Below are 17,392 nucleotides of genomic sequence, written 5' to 3' on the forward strand. Positions count from 1 at the left end.
CCTTGGACTCACAGAGATCTGCCTGCCTCTGCCTCCCGTGTGCTGGGATTAGAGGTGTGTGCCACCACACCCAGCTGGATTTTGGATTTTGGATTTCTGATGTTCAAACGAGGGGTGCCCCAGCTGTAGTTTGTTCCAGACCTTACTGGAGCTACCATACCCTCTGCCCTTGTCGTAAGCAGGGAGTAGGAAGACTAAGTCTTAATGCCAGAAGTCAGCGGCCCGGTCAGCTTTATTGTAGCAAAGTGCGACAAAGCGCTGGCCAGCCGTCATTTGACAGACCCTGGGAGAACACAGATGCTGCCTGTGGAGAGTGCCTTGTGCCAGAGCCAGCTTCTGATTGGCAGGGGCCTTGTTCAGGTGGCGCCTGCTAGGACTTGGGCTGTAGTGTTTGCAGCCCCAGCTCAGCTGGCTGTGGCCTTAGTTTACCTGGAGTCCCTGGAATTCTGCTTATTGGCTGAAGGCTTCCTCACAGTTGCTCTGAGAAAGAACTCAGGTGGCTTGTCCTCGTTCAGACAACAGGCAGCAGGTCTAACCCTTTAACGCAGGGGCCAGAGCTTGTCAGCTCATAACAGCACACTCAGTGTCATCTTTTGTTTTGTTTTGGGTGACGGGGTCACAGTGTAGTCCAGGCTGGCCTTGAGGGGTGGAAATATGTATGTATGTATGTATGAATGTATGTATACACATACATACATACACACATTTATATGTGTGTGTGTGTGTGTGTAAAAACTATGTCTGGGTGCCCTGCCTGCATATCTGCTGGACAGCACTGCATGCCTGCTACATATGAAAGGCGGAAGAGAACATTGGGTCCCTTAGAACTGGAATTACCTACAGTTATGGGACCAAACGTGGGTCCCCTGGAAGAGCCTCTGAAACATCTCTCTAGCCCCTACCCTTAAATTTCCAATTCTCCTGTCTCAGCCTCCTGAACACAGGAATTACAGTGCACGTTGCCATGCCTGGCCCTAGTATCCTCTCATGTCAGCTGTCTGCCTCAGCCTGGGGTTTGCTCTCTTCCTTCCACACAGCTCCTCCCTTCCCCTTCGCAGCTCTTAGATGTTTCCCCTCCCCTCTCCTTCCGGCTCACACCAGCCTGATCACGAGCTTACACCAGGCCTCCTGGAGACGCTGGGGGTGGGGCGTGACGGGGCCCTCTGTACAGAGCGGCTCTCTCTGCCCCCTGGCACCCGGGGCGTGTTCAGTGAGCGGTGTGGACAGAACGGGATGGAGTAGCTATTGGAAGCTTACACTAACTCCCACGTGGTCCCTGTCTAAGACGCGGGGTGAGTGAGCGCTGTTCTGTTTCTTAGGTTCGCGTTTTTTAAAGTTCTTCCTGGAGATTATGAAATCCTGGCGACTCACCCAACCTGGGCGCTGAAGGAGGTGAGCTGTGACCTGTGGTGTGACTGCACCATGGCGCTGTTGTTTGGGAGCAGATGTGGGGGCGATACCGGGCTAACTCCCCTGTGCAGGGCTGCCTCTGCCGCTGGTTTCTTTTCTGGGTGACAGTATTGTGAAGCCCCCCACCATCCACTGTCCCTGGTTTGTGCTAAGGCAACACCAGAAATTCCCAGTGAATTTTGTTTTGTTTTGGTTTTTTTCTGTCCAAAACAGAGAGCTACAAATATGCTAACTATTCTAGAGGCCTGTTGTCTATACACTCGAATAGAGTGAGCTCTCTCAAAGGGCCTTGGTTGTTAAGGGGAGAACAGGCTGTGGGCCTTCGCATCCTGAGTGGTGGCAGCAGCAGCAGCAGCGAGGCGGGTGTGTGAGCCGGAGAAAACTCCTTGTTTCAAGGAGAGAAAAAGCAATGATTTCCTTGCTGGTTTAAATTTTCATCTTTTGTTCTGCTTTGTATTTGAATTTTTAATCAAAAGTGGTTGAGATGTTAGCAGCATTCATTGAAAGAGCATCAGAGCAAGGCTAAATGACTTGCACCTGGGATTCTAGTACTCGGACGCTGGAGCAGGAGGCTCGCTGTGAGGTTTTGGCCAGCCTGAGCCACATAGTGGTTTAGACCAGCCTTTGCTATAATTGAGATCCTGTCTCAAAATAAAACAACCCAAAAACCCAAAGAATATCTAAAGATTATGAACATTTGAAATCTCATATAAGGGCTGGTTTCAAAAATATTAATTAAATATTTTTGTATAAAAATAAAAATAGAGCATGATGCTATAAGTGAGGCTAACAGTCACTGAGGGACAGTGCCTGTGGCCTCGGTTCTGTCCTGTCATGGGATGTTGGTGACCCCGAGGGAGCAGGGGTTCTGGCTTTGTCTTTGTCTCTGTCAGGTTTTGGGTTAGGAGGGGCATTGCTCAGTTTCTGGGGATTGCATTTTGTATGAAGCCTCAGTGCAGCAGTAAAAAGGGGAGAAACCAGCTTGCTCAATACAGAACAAACTGGGAGGGGGGCTGGGGTAAAGTGCTTGCTGCCAAGCCTAAAGACCCGAGTTTGATCCCTGGGGCCCGCGTGGTGGAAGGAGAGACTCCTAGTTGTTCTCCAACCTCTTATGCACACTGTGGCCGGCACCCCTCCCCCAACAAATAGATCATTTTAATTTGAAAAGAAGTCAGGCTATAAGAAGAACATGAAGGAATGGGAGCAAAGCAATTCTGGAAGGAGGGGACCTGTCAGAGCAGAGTCACCACACACAGGACCTGCTTCCATGTCACTCTACTTCTCTTCATTCCGTTTTGAGTAGAGGGAGATGGCTCGGTGGGTAAAGTGCTTGCCACGCAAACCTGGTGACCCGAGTTTGGATCGCAAAGCCCGTGTAAGGGATGAGTCTGTGGCGGATGCATCTGCAGTCTGCGGGCACAGGGGAATCCCCTTTAGCTCCTGGGTCTCCCAGTCTCACATACACAGCTGAAACCACCAGCCGCTCTGCCTCAAACAAGGTGGAAGGCTAGGACTGACTGTCCGGGCTGTCCTCTGAGCGCCACATGTGGTCCGCGGCATGTTCACACCTGCTCTCAACACAGAGCCCACAGCAGCTGCATCACTCTCTACTTGGCTGTGGCTTCTCTGTTGCTTCAGCCAGGTGTGATTAGACATATATGTAGACTTTTGTTGTTGTTGTTGATTCTTCCCTTTTTTTTTTTTCTGTTTTTTTGAGATGGTTTCTCTGTCTAGTGGACTGGCCTTGTAGACCAGGCTGGCCTCAAACTCAGCAATCCCCCTGTCTCTGCCTCCTGAGTACTGGGATTAAAGATGTGCACCACCGCACCTGGCTTATACTGCCTTTTTTTAGTTCAAATTTGGGTGTTCTGAAAGGGTTTTTATTTATTTATTTACTTATTTATTTATGTCTGTTTCTTTTTGAGATTGTTGCACTGTAGCCCAAACCGGCCTCAAATTCACAATGATTTTCCTACCTCAGCGTCCCAATGTGGGGACTGCTGGCGTCAGCCACTGGGTTGGCTTGTCAGGGTTCAGTGCTGTTGAAGCCAAGACCTCTTCCTGTTCTAGGCCAGCACCACAGTGCGTGTGACGAACTCCAATGCTAACGCAGCCGGTCCCCTCACGGTGTCTGGCTATAACGTATCCGGCTCTGTCCGCAGCGACGGGGAGCCCATGAAAGGGGTGAAGTTTCTTCTCTTTTCTTCTTTAGTGAACAAAGAGGTAAGAAGCGTAGAAAAGTAAAGAACCAAGATCAGGGGGTGCGGGTGGCAGGCTGGGGTCCATCACTGAGCATACCAGTGACTGTTGGTTTGTGTCAGGGGGTGCGGGTGGCAGGCTGGGGCCCATCACTGAGCATACCAGTGACTGTTGGTTTGTGTCAGGGGATGCGGGTGGCAGGCTGGGGCCCATCACTGAGCATACCAGTGACTGTTGGTTTGTGTCAGGGGATGCGGGTGGCAGGCTGGGGCCCATCACTGAGCATACCAGTGGACTGTTGGTTTGTGTCAGGGGATGCGGGTGGCAGGCTGGGGCCCATCACTGAGCATACCAGTGACTGTTGGTTTGTGTCAGGGGATGCGGGTGGCAGGCTGGGGCCCATCACTGAGCATACCAGTGACTGTTGGTTTGTGTCAGGGGGTGCAGGTGGCAGGCTGGGGCCCATCACTGAGCATACCAGTGACTGTTGGTTTGTGTCAGGGGGTGCGGGTGGCAGGCTGGGGCCCATCACTGAGCATACCAGTGACTGTTGGTTTGTGACCTGGATGTTTAAGGATTCCAGGTCAGAAATGACTGTCTATACCGTTAGACCATGGGGTTGGGGGGCACCCGGATTTTCTTAAAAAAATAATTTATTAAACTTTATTTTATATGTATCAGTGTCAGATCCCTTGGAACTGGAATTACAGACAGTTGTGAGCTGCCATGTGGGAGCTGGAAATTGAACCCAAGTCCTTTGGAAGAGCAGATAGTGCTCTTAACCACTGAGCCATCTCTCCAGCCCCAAGGGGCACCTGGATTTTGAGGAGGTTCACACAGTGTCAGGTTCTGACAAACACCCTTTGCTCTGTGGCATCTTGAATGTGTCACTTCCCTTCCTCGGCCAGTTTCTTTATTGTTGAGGGTGGAGCCTCGGCATGTTTCCTTAGAAGACTGCCCATCTTTAGCTTCTGAAGCTGGCTTCCCTTGCCTGCATGGATCCCCTGCCTTGAGGAACCCATGCATTGACCTCTATAAGTTGGCTGTTGAGTACTCGGAACAGGGACATGGAACAGGCCCATCTCTTCTTCCCTCACGCAGGACGTCCTGGGCTGCAACGTGTCCCCAGTGTCTGGCTTCCAGCCTCCAGATGAGAGCCTGGTTTATCTGTGCTACGCGGTCTCCAAAGAAGACGGCTCGTTTTCTTTCTATTCCTTGCCGAGTGGGGGCTACACTGTGGTGAGTGAGTGGCTCTCTATCTGTTCGGTACAAGATGGTTTGATAAGAGCCTTTGGGTGTTGTGTGAGTCAGCTTTCCAAATGATGACACACACCTTGAGGTAAATCAAACTGAAGGGACAAAGGTTTGCCTTGGATGGTGGTTTCAGTCCCTGCCTGACGGCCCTTTTGCTTTAGGGGCTGAGGTGAAGCTGTAGGGTGCGGTCAAAGCCCGTGGTAGCGGAAACCTGTTCACTTCATGGAGGCTGGGGTGCACAAAATTGGGGGGAGCAGAAGGGCTGGGACATTGACATGACTTCAAGGGCATGCTGCCCGTGGTATAACTTCCTTCCATCAGGCCCTGGCTCCTGAAGCCGCCAGCACCCTCCGCGCACTGCTGACAAGCATGCCTCTAGCGCAGGAGTGGCTAGCCCTTCAACTTTGCGTTATGACCTTACTTGTCTCCAGATGTGTTGGCCACATCCATAGCTATCCTGAGACGTGTTAGCATATGGGCCTTTGGGGGAGCTTAAGATTCAAATGAATAACAGATACTGAACAACCAGATGGTAGGCCTGTCATCCATGCACACTTGGCCTGGCAGGGATCGATTGAGTGTCCCTTAAACTACAAACCCCAGACCTAAAACACTAAATTCTAAGGGCACTGTTAAGTTTGCCATCAGCCCGTGTCTCTGTAAGGCATGAGATGTACTGGATCTTGGATTCAGACTTGGACCTGCCCACTAGGTGTCTTAGGATGCACATGCAGGGACTCCAGCACCTGAACGGCTCTGCAGTGAGAAACACTTGCACATGTGTTTGCACTGGGCAGAAGGGGCCCCTCTGTCACGGTAGAGCGCAGGGCTTCCCATCAGACCATCAGCAGCTGCGACCAGCAGCTGGGCCTCTGGGCTGTTCTCACTGTTAGACCTACGTGAATCCTGATGGCAGCACTGGGCTGTAGGTTCCTCGGAGTTACCAGGCCCTTCCTCCTAGGTGCCGTTCTACAGAGGGGAGAGGATCACCTTCGACGTGGCACCTTCCAGGCTCGACTTCACCGTGGAGCACGACAGCCTGAGAATCGAGGTGAGGCCTCCCAGTGCTCTGGAGACAGGTGTTTGGGGTCCCAGCCCAGGGCACAGATGTTGCAGACACGTGCACATCAGCATCTGCCCAGAACGGCTATCGGAGGAAGTGGGACTTCATGCCAGAGCCTGGGGCCCACTGGATAGCCCCCCTCTCTTACACAGCATCTTCATCTTGAGCAGAGCTAGCTAGGGCCATGGCCAGTCTTGCCTTTCAGCGAGATGTCTTGAGTTCTGTTCCATGTTGGCTGTTCAGAAGGGGCCTAACAGCTCAACAGTCTTTCTGGAAGCTACTTTTAAGTGATGCGAGGAGCCAGTGCCTGTTTAGATAAACACGTTAGTGTGTTTAGAAGGTGGTAGCGCTCTCTGGGACAGAAGGAGGGGCATACAGTTCAGGGCAGGGGTTCAGGGCTGCATCGTATGTCAGGAGGCCTCTCTGAAGGTGACTGAGTTGCAGTCATAGGGGAGCAGGAGAGTTATACCTAGGCCTTGTGGTGAATGCAAAGGCCTCAAGGCGGGAGTGTGCCTGGACAGTCTGAGGCTCTGGGAGGGGTGAGGAGCCCAGGGAAGCTGGAGTAGAGGGGATGAAGGGAGGGGGAGGAGGAAGGGAGGGGGAGGGGCATGGAAGGGAAGTGAGAGCAGAGGAGTGGAGAGGTGATAGCGCAGAGCTTCTGGGAACTTTCTTCTTACACTGCTGTGCTTGGGTGCTGCTGAGGAGAGGTGCGATGAGGAAGGCGGCGGGCCTGGGCCGGTGTGGAATCCTGGAGGCAGTTACAGGGCCAGGGCAGCAACCACATGAGCACAGGGAGCATGGGCAGTGCCGAGGTGTTCAGAAAGCATGGTAACTGTGCTTTTATCGTTTTTCTGCCTGTTTAGTGACAGGACTGATAGGTGGCCCCTGTTGGCAGCTTGCAACAAAGAGGAAGCACCCAAGGGCACCTGGGTTAGTTAGTGAGAAGTCATTCTCTGTGTTTCATAATGTACTGAAAAGCAGTCTGCTAAGACATCACAGAGTCAAGGGAGCTGGCCCCTCCTTCTAAGATTGCGTAGGGCATCTGACTGCAGAAACAGGGGGCCTGGGAATTGAGCCTTGAGCTGATCTTACCTGTAAAACCATTCAGGAAGGGTGCAGCAGGTACTTGGGCAGGTGGAGGGCAAATGTAAGTTTTAACAGGTAGAACTTGGAGTTTCAAGTGAGGGCCTAGAATGTTCCATCAGGCCAGGAAGCATCCCAACCTCACATGTGTACTTCAGCACCTGGCACATAGTAAGCGTCTTAGATAACATTTGTTGGATATGTGAATGAATTAATAAGGGAATCATAGATGACTTATCATTTATTTACAGAAGGATTTTCCCTGAATAAAAAAGGAAGCCATTTTCTTATTTTTCCCTCCCCTACACACTCTCCCTTTTTTGTTTTGAGAAAGTACCACTGTGTGTTCCAGGCTGGCCTTAAACTTCTGATCCTCCTGGCCACCTGAGTGCTGAGATGGCAGGTGTGTGCCTCCTGAGTGCTGAGATGACAGGCATTTGCCTCCTGAGTGCTTAGATGACAGGTGTGTGCCTCCTGAGTGCTAAGACCACAGGTGTGTGCCTCCTGAGTGCTGAGAACACAGGTGTGTGCCTCCTGAGTGCTGAGATGACAGGCATGTGCTGAGATGACAGGCATGTGCCTCCTGAATGCTGAGGTGACAGGTGTGTGCCTCCTGAGTGCTGAGATGACAGGCGTGTGCCTCCTGAGTGCTGAGATGACAGGTGTGTGCCTCCTGAGTGCTGAGATGACAGGTGTGTGCCTCCTGAGTGCTGAGATGACAGATGTGTGCCTCCTGAGTGCTGAGATGACAGGTATGTGTGCCTGAGTACTGAGATCACAGTTGTATGCCTCCTGAGTGCTTAGATGACAGGTGTGTGCCTACTGAGTGCTGAGATGAGATCACAGGTGTGTGCTACCAGAGTGCTGAGGTCACAGGTGTGTGCCTCCTGAGTGCTAAGATGACAGGTATGTGCCTCCTGAGTGCTGAGATGTGTGCCTCCTGAGTGCTGAGATGACAGGTGTGTACCTTCTGAGTGCTGAGATGAGATCACAGGTGTGTGCTACCAGAGTGCTGAGGTCACAGGTGTGTGCCTCCTGAGTGCTAAGACGACAGATGTGAGCCTCCTGAGTGCTGAGATCACAGGTGTGTGCCTCCTGAGTACTAAAACCACAGGAGTGTGCCTCCTGAGATCACAGGTGTGTGTGCCTGAGTGCTGAGATCACAGGTGTGTACCTCCTAAGTGCTTAGATGACAGGTGTGTACCTTCTGAGTGCTGAGATGAGATCACAGGTGTGTGCTACCAGAGTCACAGGTGTGTGCCTCCTGAGTGCTAAGATGACAGGTGTGAGCCTCCTCAGTGCTGAGATCACAGGTGTGGGCCTCCTGAGTACTAAGACCACAGGTGTGTGCCCGAATGCTGAGATCACAGGTGTGGATCACCATGCCCTGCACAGTTACACCTGGTGCTTGCATTGTAAGTGTGAGTGTGCTGTTGTGCCTGGCTAAAATGATCCCACTTTCAGGCTCTCCTTCAGATAGTGCCTGCATATGCCCAGCCAAGAGGCACTTACTGAGTGTTGCAGTGTACCAGGTAGCTGAGCTAGGACAGGCTCCATTGAGCCTACAAAGTCTACATTTCAATGAGAGGAGGAGAAGGAGGAGATTGAACAGGCATTTAGGCCCTGCAGAGTTTGATGAAGATACAGAATTAGGTTGCTGGTGTCTCACTTGAGGAACCAAGTGTCAGTGGCCTTGGAGCTGAGTGTGTCCTGGGAGAGCCCAGGTTCAGTGCTCCCAGTGGGCAGGGCACACACAGACAAGGCCCAGGGCTGTGTGGAGCCACTCGAGAGGAAGCTGAGTTGGAAGGAACCTGTCTAGGCCTGGGTTCTGGCTGTCAGGTGAGGACTCTCGGCCTTTGAAAGGGAGAGTGGGCCATCGCTCTTAGGAGATATTGGTGAAATAGGCTGGGGGCTTCGGGTGATGCCGAAGGGACAAGCCAGGGGTCCCAGGCTTTGTGGTTTGTGTTTGAGAGGCTGGAGATGGGTCGGGTTTACCAAAATGGGGACATATGGATGGTGGGGCGGGGCAGGTGAGGGCAGGGCTGGGCAAGCACACAACTGCAGGCTAACTTCGTGCCTGGGAAATGCAGCTGAGAAGACAGAGGCTGTGAGGGAGACAGGGCTGAGAGGGAGGCGAGGGGGCCAGCACATGGACCATGTGCTAGGCAGGAGGGATCCTGGTGGCATGGTCATGTGAACACCTTCTATTCTTCCCTTCGCAGCCCGTGTTCCATGTCATGGGCTTCTCTGTCACTGGGAGAGTATTGAATGGACCTGAAGGAGAAGGCGTCCCAGAGGCTGTGGTCACCCTGAACAACCAGATTAAAGGTAGGTGGCCATGGTGGTCCTGAGTCTGCTCAGAGGGCTTGTTTCGCATCATGGAATGATACAGACACAAGGGACAATGTCGGGGGCCTTATCAAAGTGCTATACGTTCATGTACCTGTTGGGGTACAAGCCTTGGGGGCGCTCATCTTTTGTTCACGTACTTTGGCTTCACAGTTAAAACGAAAGCCGATGGCTCCTTCCGCCTGGAGAACATCACCACAGGCACGTACACCATCCATGCCCAGAAGGAACACCTCTACTTTGAGATGGTCACTATCAAGATTGCACCCAACACCCCGCAGCTAGCCGACCTCATCGCCACAGGGTGAGCGTGCCGTCTGGTTAGGGGTTGGATTGCTGTGAGGAGACAGCAGGACCTGAAACAGCCTGAGGAGGAAAGGGTTTATTTGGTGTACACAGGCCGTGAGGGTTGCTTGCTGGCTTGCTCAGCCTCCTTTCTTAGACAACCTGTCTAGGGGGTGGCACCGCTCTCAGTGGGCTGGGCCCTCCCACGTCAGTGTCAGTCAAGATGAACCACAGGCTTGCCCACAGGCCAGTGTGGTGGGGCCGCTTTCTCAGTTGAGGTTTCCTCTTCCCAAATGGCACCAGCATGCGTCACCTTGACATAAAGCTAGCTTGCACACAGGCTGAGCACAGTCCTGGGTGCGTCCCAGCTCCCCCGGGGCAGCAGTGGAGAAGAAAGTGAGCTTTGATCTGCCTCTGTTTCTGCCTAGGAGTCACATCCATTTCTGACAGCTGTTGAGAGTCAGGCCGCCTTTCTTTTGGAAAGATGAGGGCTGCAGGCTCTTACATGTTGGACACTTAACGCTGTTTTCTTTTCCTTTCAAGTTAAAGGGTTTGCTAAGGTAGGAAAAGAAGGGCCGACAAGATGGTAGTGAGCTTTCTGCCAAGCCTAATGATTGAATTTGGTCCTTGGGAGCCACATGGTGGAAGAAGGTTGCCTGTCTGTCTGTCTGTCTGTCTGTCTGTCTGTCTGTCTGTCTGTCTGTCTATCTCTGTCTCTCTCTGTCTGTCTCTTTCTCTCTCTCTCTCTCTATCTATCTAAACATCCATCCATCCATCCATCCATCCATCTGTGTATGTTAGAAAAGGCTCTTTGAAGTTGGCCTTCCCTGTGAGCGCTTTCCTTGGCTGACCCTGGAAGCCTCTGTGGGTTTGGTGGTAGATAGATGCGGAGGTGTACTGGGAAGTGTTTCTGGCCATTGGCAGAGTTCCTCACTTAGTCACTGATTATGTGCATATCAAGGACCTGTGCACTGCTGATGAGGGTTCAGGTTTGGCGTCACATGACCACTAGGTGGCACACTGTCCCAGATGCTTGGATCTGTGTACATCCTGATGATTGGCAGCTGGAAGTGGAATGCCAGCGTTGCAGGGGTGGGCTGGGGAGCCTACCTGGGTGAGGCCACAGGAGCTAAGAAAGTAAGTGTTTGGGACAAGGTGGCTACCAGCGACAATGCTGGGAGCAGAGCCCACATAGACAGAGTCCACAAGCCTTGTCACCAAAGATGCACAGTGACCCTCAGCTCTAAAAGACCAGGAAGTAAATCATCCTTAGAAAAGTAATTCTTGGATTCAAGTCTTTTTCCCCTCCCCTCTCTGCTTGTGTGCTGGAAAATCCACACTAGGTAAGCAAGCAGCTCACTTGGTAAGCAAGCACTACCTGCGGACTCCCGTGAGCAGCTCTGTGCAGCTGTTTTTTGGGCGATGTAACAAGTAATCGAACCAAATGGTAAAGACAGGGCCGTCAGCTTCCCGGGGAGATGGCCAGAGAGAGATGCCTGCAAGTTTGAATTATGCCAGCAAGAGATTGGGCTGCTCTGAGAAGACCTTACGTAGATTGGGGTGGGGGGTGGTAGCTCTGAGGCCTTTGGAGGACCGTGGGAAAGAAGGTGCAAGGCTTAGAGGGGAGGGGCGGGGTGGAAGGAACTGAGCCAGTGAGGCAGAGGCCTTTGGACCTGCAGTACAGGGACATTGTTGCCCATTGAGGCTATGGGGGCAGCAGGATGCGGTAGAGATGCGATGTTTAAATCCTTTTCTTTCTGGCTGCTGGGGTGGGTAGGAGTTGGTGGGAAGCCAGGGTGCTGGCAGAGGTGCAGGTAGGAGCCTGTGGCGGTGCTTTGGAGAAGATGGAGGTGAGGCATGCCTTAGAGTTGGGCGCTGGTGGGGCTGTGAATGAGAAGCAGGTACGCTTGATAAATGATCAGTTTAGAAAGTCTAGGCACGCACTGGCAGGCCCCAGCCTTGTTTTTGAGTGTATAGCTAAGCAATTTTTTATTTAAAGTGTAGTATTTAAACCTAAGTGAGAAAAAATGACATTTGAACATCTTTGGAAAGTTGATGATTTCTTGGAGGACCCAGGGACCAACCAGCACATTTACATTTATTTTTGGATGGTGTTGGGATCAAACCTATGTAGGCAAATGCACTACCACCGAACTTCACCCCAGCCTGAATTTCTTACCTTTCTTTTGTTTATTTAATTTTTAAATTATTATAAAAATACATTAAATTTTTTTTACATTTAAAAAATTTTTAAAGTTTCTTATATTTATTTTATATATATGAGTGTGTCTTGCCTGTATGTATATCTATACACCATGTCTGTGCCGTGCCCTCATAGGGCAGAAGAGGGCATCAGAGCATCTGGAACTGGAGTTGCAGACAGTTGGGAGCTGCCATGTGGGTGCTGGGAACAAACCTGGGTCCTCTGCAAGTACAGCCAGTGTTCTTAACTGCTGAGCCATCTCCTCACCTTCTCATGCATGCATGGCACTCACATGGAAACGGCTCTCTTTCTCCACTGTATGGGTCTCTGGGATTGAACTCAGGTTTGTCAGGCTTGTCAGCAAATAGCAAATAACCAAATTCCTTTACTCACTGAATCAGCTTCCTGACCCATGATTTATTTCTTTTCCATTTAAATTAGTTTTTATTTCTGGTGTGTATGCATAAGTGTGTGTGGGGGTGTGGGGGGGTACATGTATGTAAATGGGTACCCATGGAGGCCAGTAAAGGGTGTCAGATTTCCTAGAGTTGGAGGAGAGAATAGACAAGCCTAGACTGAACATAGCCACACAGCCTGGTTGCAGGGGGCAGGAGGGGAGGGGCGGGGCGCAGAAGGAGTGAAGGGGACGGGGCAAGAGAACAAGGAGAGCATGTGGGTTCTCATAGAGCCAAAATGTCTGGGTTCTGTAAGGAAGGAGAAGCTGGGGACTGGGAGTGGTGGAGCGGGTGGGCGGTGCTGGAGGAGCCAGGACATGGGAAGAGCTGGGCTAGCCTGGCTGGAGAGCCTGGCAGCCAGCATCTGCCGACTTGATATGTTTTAGGCACCTTAGCCATTTGTCCTCAATGTCTTTGGGACCAAAAGGAGTTTCAGGTGCTTGGGGACCCCCTTAGGTGGGTGCTGGGAATTGAACCAGGCTCCTCTGGGGAGTAGGGTGTACTTTTAACTGCTGAGCATCTCTGCAGCCCTGATTTTTTCTTTTAACCAGTTAATGTAGAAACCTTCCTTGGATGACAGTTCATGCAGAAGCAGGTGGTGAGCCTGAGGTGGCCTGTGGGCACAAGAGGTGACTGACCGCCACACACCACGATTGTCTAGTTGGTTCTCCAACACTTAGCCCGTGACTGTCAGAGGCAGAAAGTTCAGCTGATGTTTCTCGCCAGTGATAGGTTAAGATGAGACGGTGGAGCCTTTAGTGAGCTGGAGAGATGAGTGGCCTCCAGGCGGTGTCGTACCTCACCCACCACAGATGGACTGGGGAGCAAGGCCTGATGGCACCCCTGCCGGTCTTCTCTGGCGGCGCCTGGACCTGCTCATCTGGGAGCTGGAATCTGAGTTTTTCTAACTTTTTGAGAGGCCCCTGTGTCTCTCAAATCCTGAAGTGTTTGTTTCAACTTTGCACTTGCTCTTACCACATGTGGCGTCTAACCACGGATGAGGCAGACTCTTTGGTAGTTTGATGGTCTTGTTTTGCAGACAGCTGACAGTTCTTCCTTTTTTAGGGTTAGCCTAAGTTACCATAGCGATCTAGTTACCTGAAACATTTTTATTACCTGCAGATTTCCTGCAATGGCTTCAGCAGCATTCAGGAGGGGGGAAAAGGGGGCACATGTTACCCAGGGCACACACAGCCCTGCTCTGGGCCCCAGCTGCACACTTTTGCAGGAGGATCTCTAAAGTGAACATCACAAAGTCTGCAGTGGGCACAAAGGCCGCTAGAGGATCTAGTCTCAGGGTTGCCGGGAGCCTGCCCTGCGCATTTGAGTCTCACTGGAATGACCAGGATTCCGGTTGCAGGTTCAGCATCTGTGGTCAGATATCCATCATCCGCTCCCCCGACACCGCCAAGCAGATGAGTAAATACAAAGTGGTCCTGTCGTCTCAAGACAAAGACAAGCCTTTGGTCACCGTGGAGACTGATGCGCATGGGTCCTTTTGCTTTAAAGCAAAACCAGGGAGCTACAAAGTCCAGGTAGGTGATGTGTTTGGTTTAAGATGTCAGGGCTGGGAAGGGGGCTCCTGAGCAAACAACACCCAGGGTGCCCTCAAGCCTCCACACTCACACCTCCACCCCAAAACTCAGAAAAAGCAAGGGTTTTCCAGAGTGTTAAGAGCCACCGTGGGGCTGGGCGTGGTGGCGCACGCCTTTAATCCCAGCACTCGGGAGGCAGAGGCAGGCAGATCGCTGTGAGTTCGAGGCCAGCCTGGTCTACAAAGTGAGTCCAGGATGGCCAAGGCTACACAGAGAAACCCTGTCTCGAAAAAAACAAACAAACAAACAAAAAAAAAAAAAAAAAAAAAAAAGAGCCACCGTGGGGTACAGTAAGGAGCCTTTCTGTTCCTGGCTCCCAAAGTGTCCTCCTTCCTGCATGTGAGTGCTGGGGACTGGCAGACACCTGACTTTTCTCACTAGGTGTGTGCAGGCTTAGGAGCGAGCTTGGGCCCTCTTGGACCTTCCTGGACTTCGTGGTACAGGCTTCTGAGAGCTTGGCCGGACCAGGGAGGAACTTCCTCACCCTGACTCCAGGACAGCCAGCAGGCCCCAGGGAGCCTGCCTGTTAGCCTAGCACAGCAGGCCCTGATCACTTTGGAGAGCCATGTTCGGGTCACGGGCAGGGCTTGCCAGTCAGCTCAGTAGTGCTCCCAGCTCTAGTGAGGTGGGCCTAGGAGTGTCCACTAAGCCTGGCTCTTCTAGAGTGGGTCTGTCATTCTGTAGGAGACAGCTGTTCTTGGTAGTCACCTGACCAGCTCATCTGAAGGTGGCCACATCGGCACCCTCCCAAGATTCTGTCAGAAGCCCCAAGTTGGGCAATTCCTTACTGGCAATAAAACAAGGGACATCTGTCCCCTTCCCCACCCTTTTCTGAGCGTGGGAAAGGCACACAGAAAAAGGAGCCAAGTGTGATGGTACACACATGCAATCCCTGCATGGAGGTGGGGGCTGGGGGAGAGGAGAGGGGGGTGGGGCCTGGGAGGAGATGAGGGGGTGGGGCCTAGGGGGTGAGGGGTAGGGGCTGGAGGGGAGGTGAGGGAGTAGGGGCTGGCCAGGAGGTGAGGGGGACCCTGGGGGTAGGTGGGTGGTGCGGCTTGGTGGGAGGTGAGGGATAGGGGCTAGGGGGGAGGTGAGGAGGGTGGGGGCGTCTAAGTAGAAGGGGTGTGAATTTCAGGCTAGTCCGGCTGCATATTCTCTGTCTTAAAGTAACACACAAGAAAACAAGTACATGGGAAAAGAGAATGACCTGATTCTATAGGTGTCTCTTGGGGACATGAGACATTCTCTCTCTTTGAGACTTATTTTCACACAGCCCAGGTTGACTTGGAGCTTGGGTATTCCTTCTACCTCAGCTTGGTGCTGCCAAGCCTGGCTAGGATTGTGTTACTATAGAAATATTGCTCTTATATTTGCTGTGAATACACACCTGGGCTGGAAGCGAGCCTGCGCCCTTCACTATCTGCTTAGTTTGAGGCCCAGATTCTAGTGCCTCACAGCCTGGGGAAGAGCTGCTCCCTGCAGCGGCTGGTGCAGAGGTTCTCAATGTGTGGTTCGCGACCCCTTTAGGGGGTCAAATGACCGTTTCACAGGGGTCACTTAAGGCCATCAGGAAACACATCTGTTTACGTTATGATTCATAACAGTAGCAAAATTAGAGTTATGAAGTAGCAATGGAATAATCATGGCCGGGGTCCCCACGACACGAGCTCGAGAACCGCTGTCCTGGCGTCTTGTGCCCACAGGTGGTGGTACCTGAGGCCGAGACCAGAGCCGGGCTGATGCTGAAGCCGCAGACGTTCCCTCTCACCGTGACCAACAGGCCTGTGATGGATGTGGCCTTCATGCAGTTTTTGGCATCTGTTTCTGGAAAAGTCTCCTGTTTGGGTAAGGTGTCAACTGCAAGCAAGAGCCTCTAGTTCAGAGAACGGAGGTGGAGGCGGTGGGAGGACCGGAAGCAGGCGTTTGTGAATAGGGTGCAGGTAAAGGTGGTCTGCTCCATCCTGTCTCAGTGGGGGCACTGCGGGGCAGAGGTGTAGCATGGGGGCTCTGCGGGCCTGGTTCTCTGCCAGAATGTCATTGCCTACTGCTGACCACGGCCTTGGGGTAACTGGGAACTGGGTTGCTGCACTGACTGTGAGGAAACAGGGCCAAAGCTGCTCTCGGAGGCTGAGAGGCTTGCTTTCTGAACTCGGCGCCAGGCCTTGTTGCTCAGGCTAAGCGCCCAGAAGCTTGCCAGTCACATGAGGTCCTCTGGTCTCTCCTCTACAGACACCTGCGGTGACCTGTTGGTGACCCTGCAGTCCCTGAGCCGCCAGGGTGAGAAACGCAGCCTCCAGCTCTCTGGCAAGGTCAACTCTATGACTTTCACGTTTGACAAAGTGCTGCCTGGGAAATACAAAAGTAAGGCGGAGCATGATGCGTTCGTGAGTTACCTCAAGCCTGTGCCCCCTTTGTAGTTATTGTAGGCCTTTCCCAGTGTACTCTGTCCTGGGACCTGGACCTGCAAATAAGACCCTCTTGTCACAAAGGTCCCGCTCTGCATGTGCTCTGGGAAGGGTCCCCTGGCATAAATCATTCTATGTCTAAATGCCAGCGAGAGCATGATTACTTTTGCTTTTGTGTCTGCCACTTAGCTCTAGAGTGACCTCAGCCAGTCACTCTTTCTCCTCCCCAGACTCTGTTACCTTATCTGTGAAATGGTACAGTAGCCTTTTCTTTTTCTATTTTTAAGAGTTATTTCTTTATTATGAATATAGTATTCTGCCTGCATGTGTGCCTTCCCGCTAGAAGAGGGCATCCGATCTCATTTAGATGGTTGTGGGCCACCATGTGGTTGCTGGGATTTGAACTCAGGACCTCTGGAAGAGCAGACAGTGCTTTTAACTGCTGAACCATCTCTCCAGCCCCTAAAATAGCCTTTTTCAAGGAGAGACCACACAAAGTACAGAGCCTGGTCAGTAGGGCAGTAGCCCAGGCTGGTGTCCTTCCGCCCTCAGGAAGCCAGCTCGTGCCTCGTTTCTGAGGAGTGGACAGCTGGTGGCAGTGACTAGACTTCTCACCCTGGTGATTGTGGTTTCTGTCTTGGAAAGAGCTGGCAAACTCCATTCAGAGCGCTGGCTGCCTGTTTTTATAGTGTGCACATACTGGCTGTTGCTTCTTGCAGTCCACCGGCAGAGTCTAGAAGTGCAGACCTGCAAAGCTGACAGGAGGCTGGGGAGGGAGAATCTCCTGAGCTGAGGAGCTCAGGGTCTGCCAGGGCAGCGGTTTTCATAACAACAACAACAAAAATCATACAAACAGTTGAAAATGTTTACAAAAAGTCCGGCAACCCCTGGATATCTTATAGCCTGGCATCTTTGGCCTAGACGGATTTCCTTATTGGTTTATTGGTAGTGACAGTGGCCACTAGTGTCAGTTTTCCTTTGGCCATGCCCTGTCTTGAGCACTGTTGACTGCCTAGGTGTTTCTATATAAAGTGTATTTTCTTTTCAGACGGGGTCTCACTCTAGAGCCCAGGCTGGTTTAAAACTCTCCT

General features: G+C 52.0%; 1 protein-coding gene across 1 annotated transcript in view; it reads left to right on the top strand.

Moving 5' to 3' along the window:
* LOC127191481 (nodal modulator 1) overlaps window positions 1-17,392 on the top strand; it is a 56,023-nt gene that overhangs the window by 11,554 nt on the left and 27,077 nt on the right. Inside the window, exons 6-14 of the mRNA XM_051148595.1 lie at window positions 1,320-1,392; window positions 3,481-3,633; window positions 4,711-4,848; window positions 5,825-5,914; window positions 9,232-9,337; window positions 9,512-9,662; window positions 13,662-13,836; window positions 15,600-15,741; window positions 16,126-16,257. Of these exons, the coding sequence (XP_051004552.1) occupies window positions 1,320-1,392; window positions 3,481-3,633; window positions 4,711-4,848; window positions 5,825-5,914; window positions 9,232-9,337; window positions 9,512-9,662; window positions 13,662-13,836; window positions 15,600-15,741; window positions 16,126-16,257 (1,160 nt within the window). The remainder of the gene's footprint in view (window positions 1-1,319; window positions 1,393-3,480; window positions 3,634-4,710; window positions 4,849-5,824; window positions 5,915-9,231; window positions 9,338-9,511; window positions 9,663-13,661; window positions 13,837-15,599; window positions 15,742-16,125; window positions 16,258-17,392) is intronic.

Source organism: Acomys russatus, chromosome 7, assembly GCF_903995435.1.
Source record: "Acomys russatus chromosome 7, mAcoRus1.1, whole genome shotgun sequence".
NCBI lineage: Eukaryota > Metazoa > Chordata > Mammalia > Rodentia > Muridae > Acomys > Acomys russatus.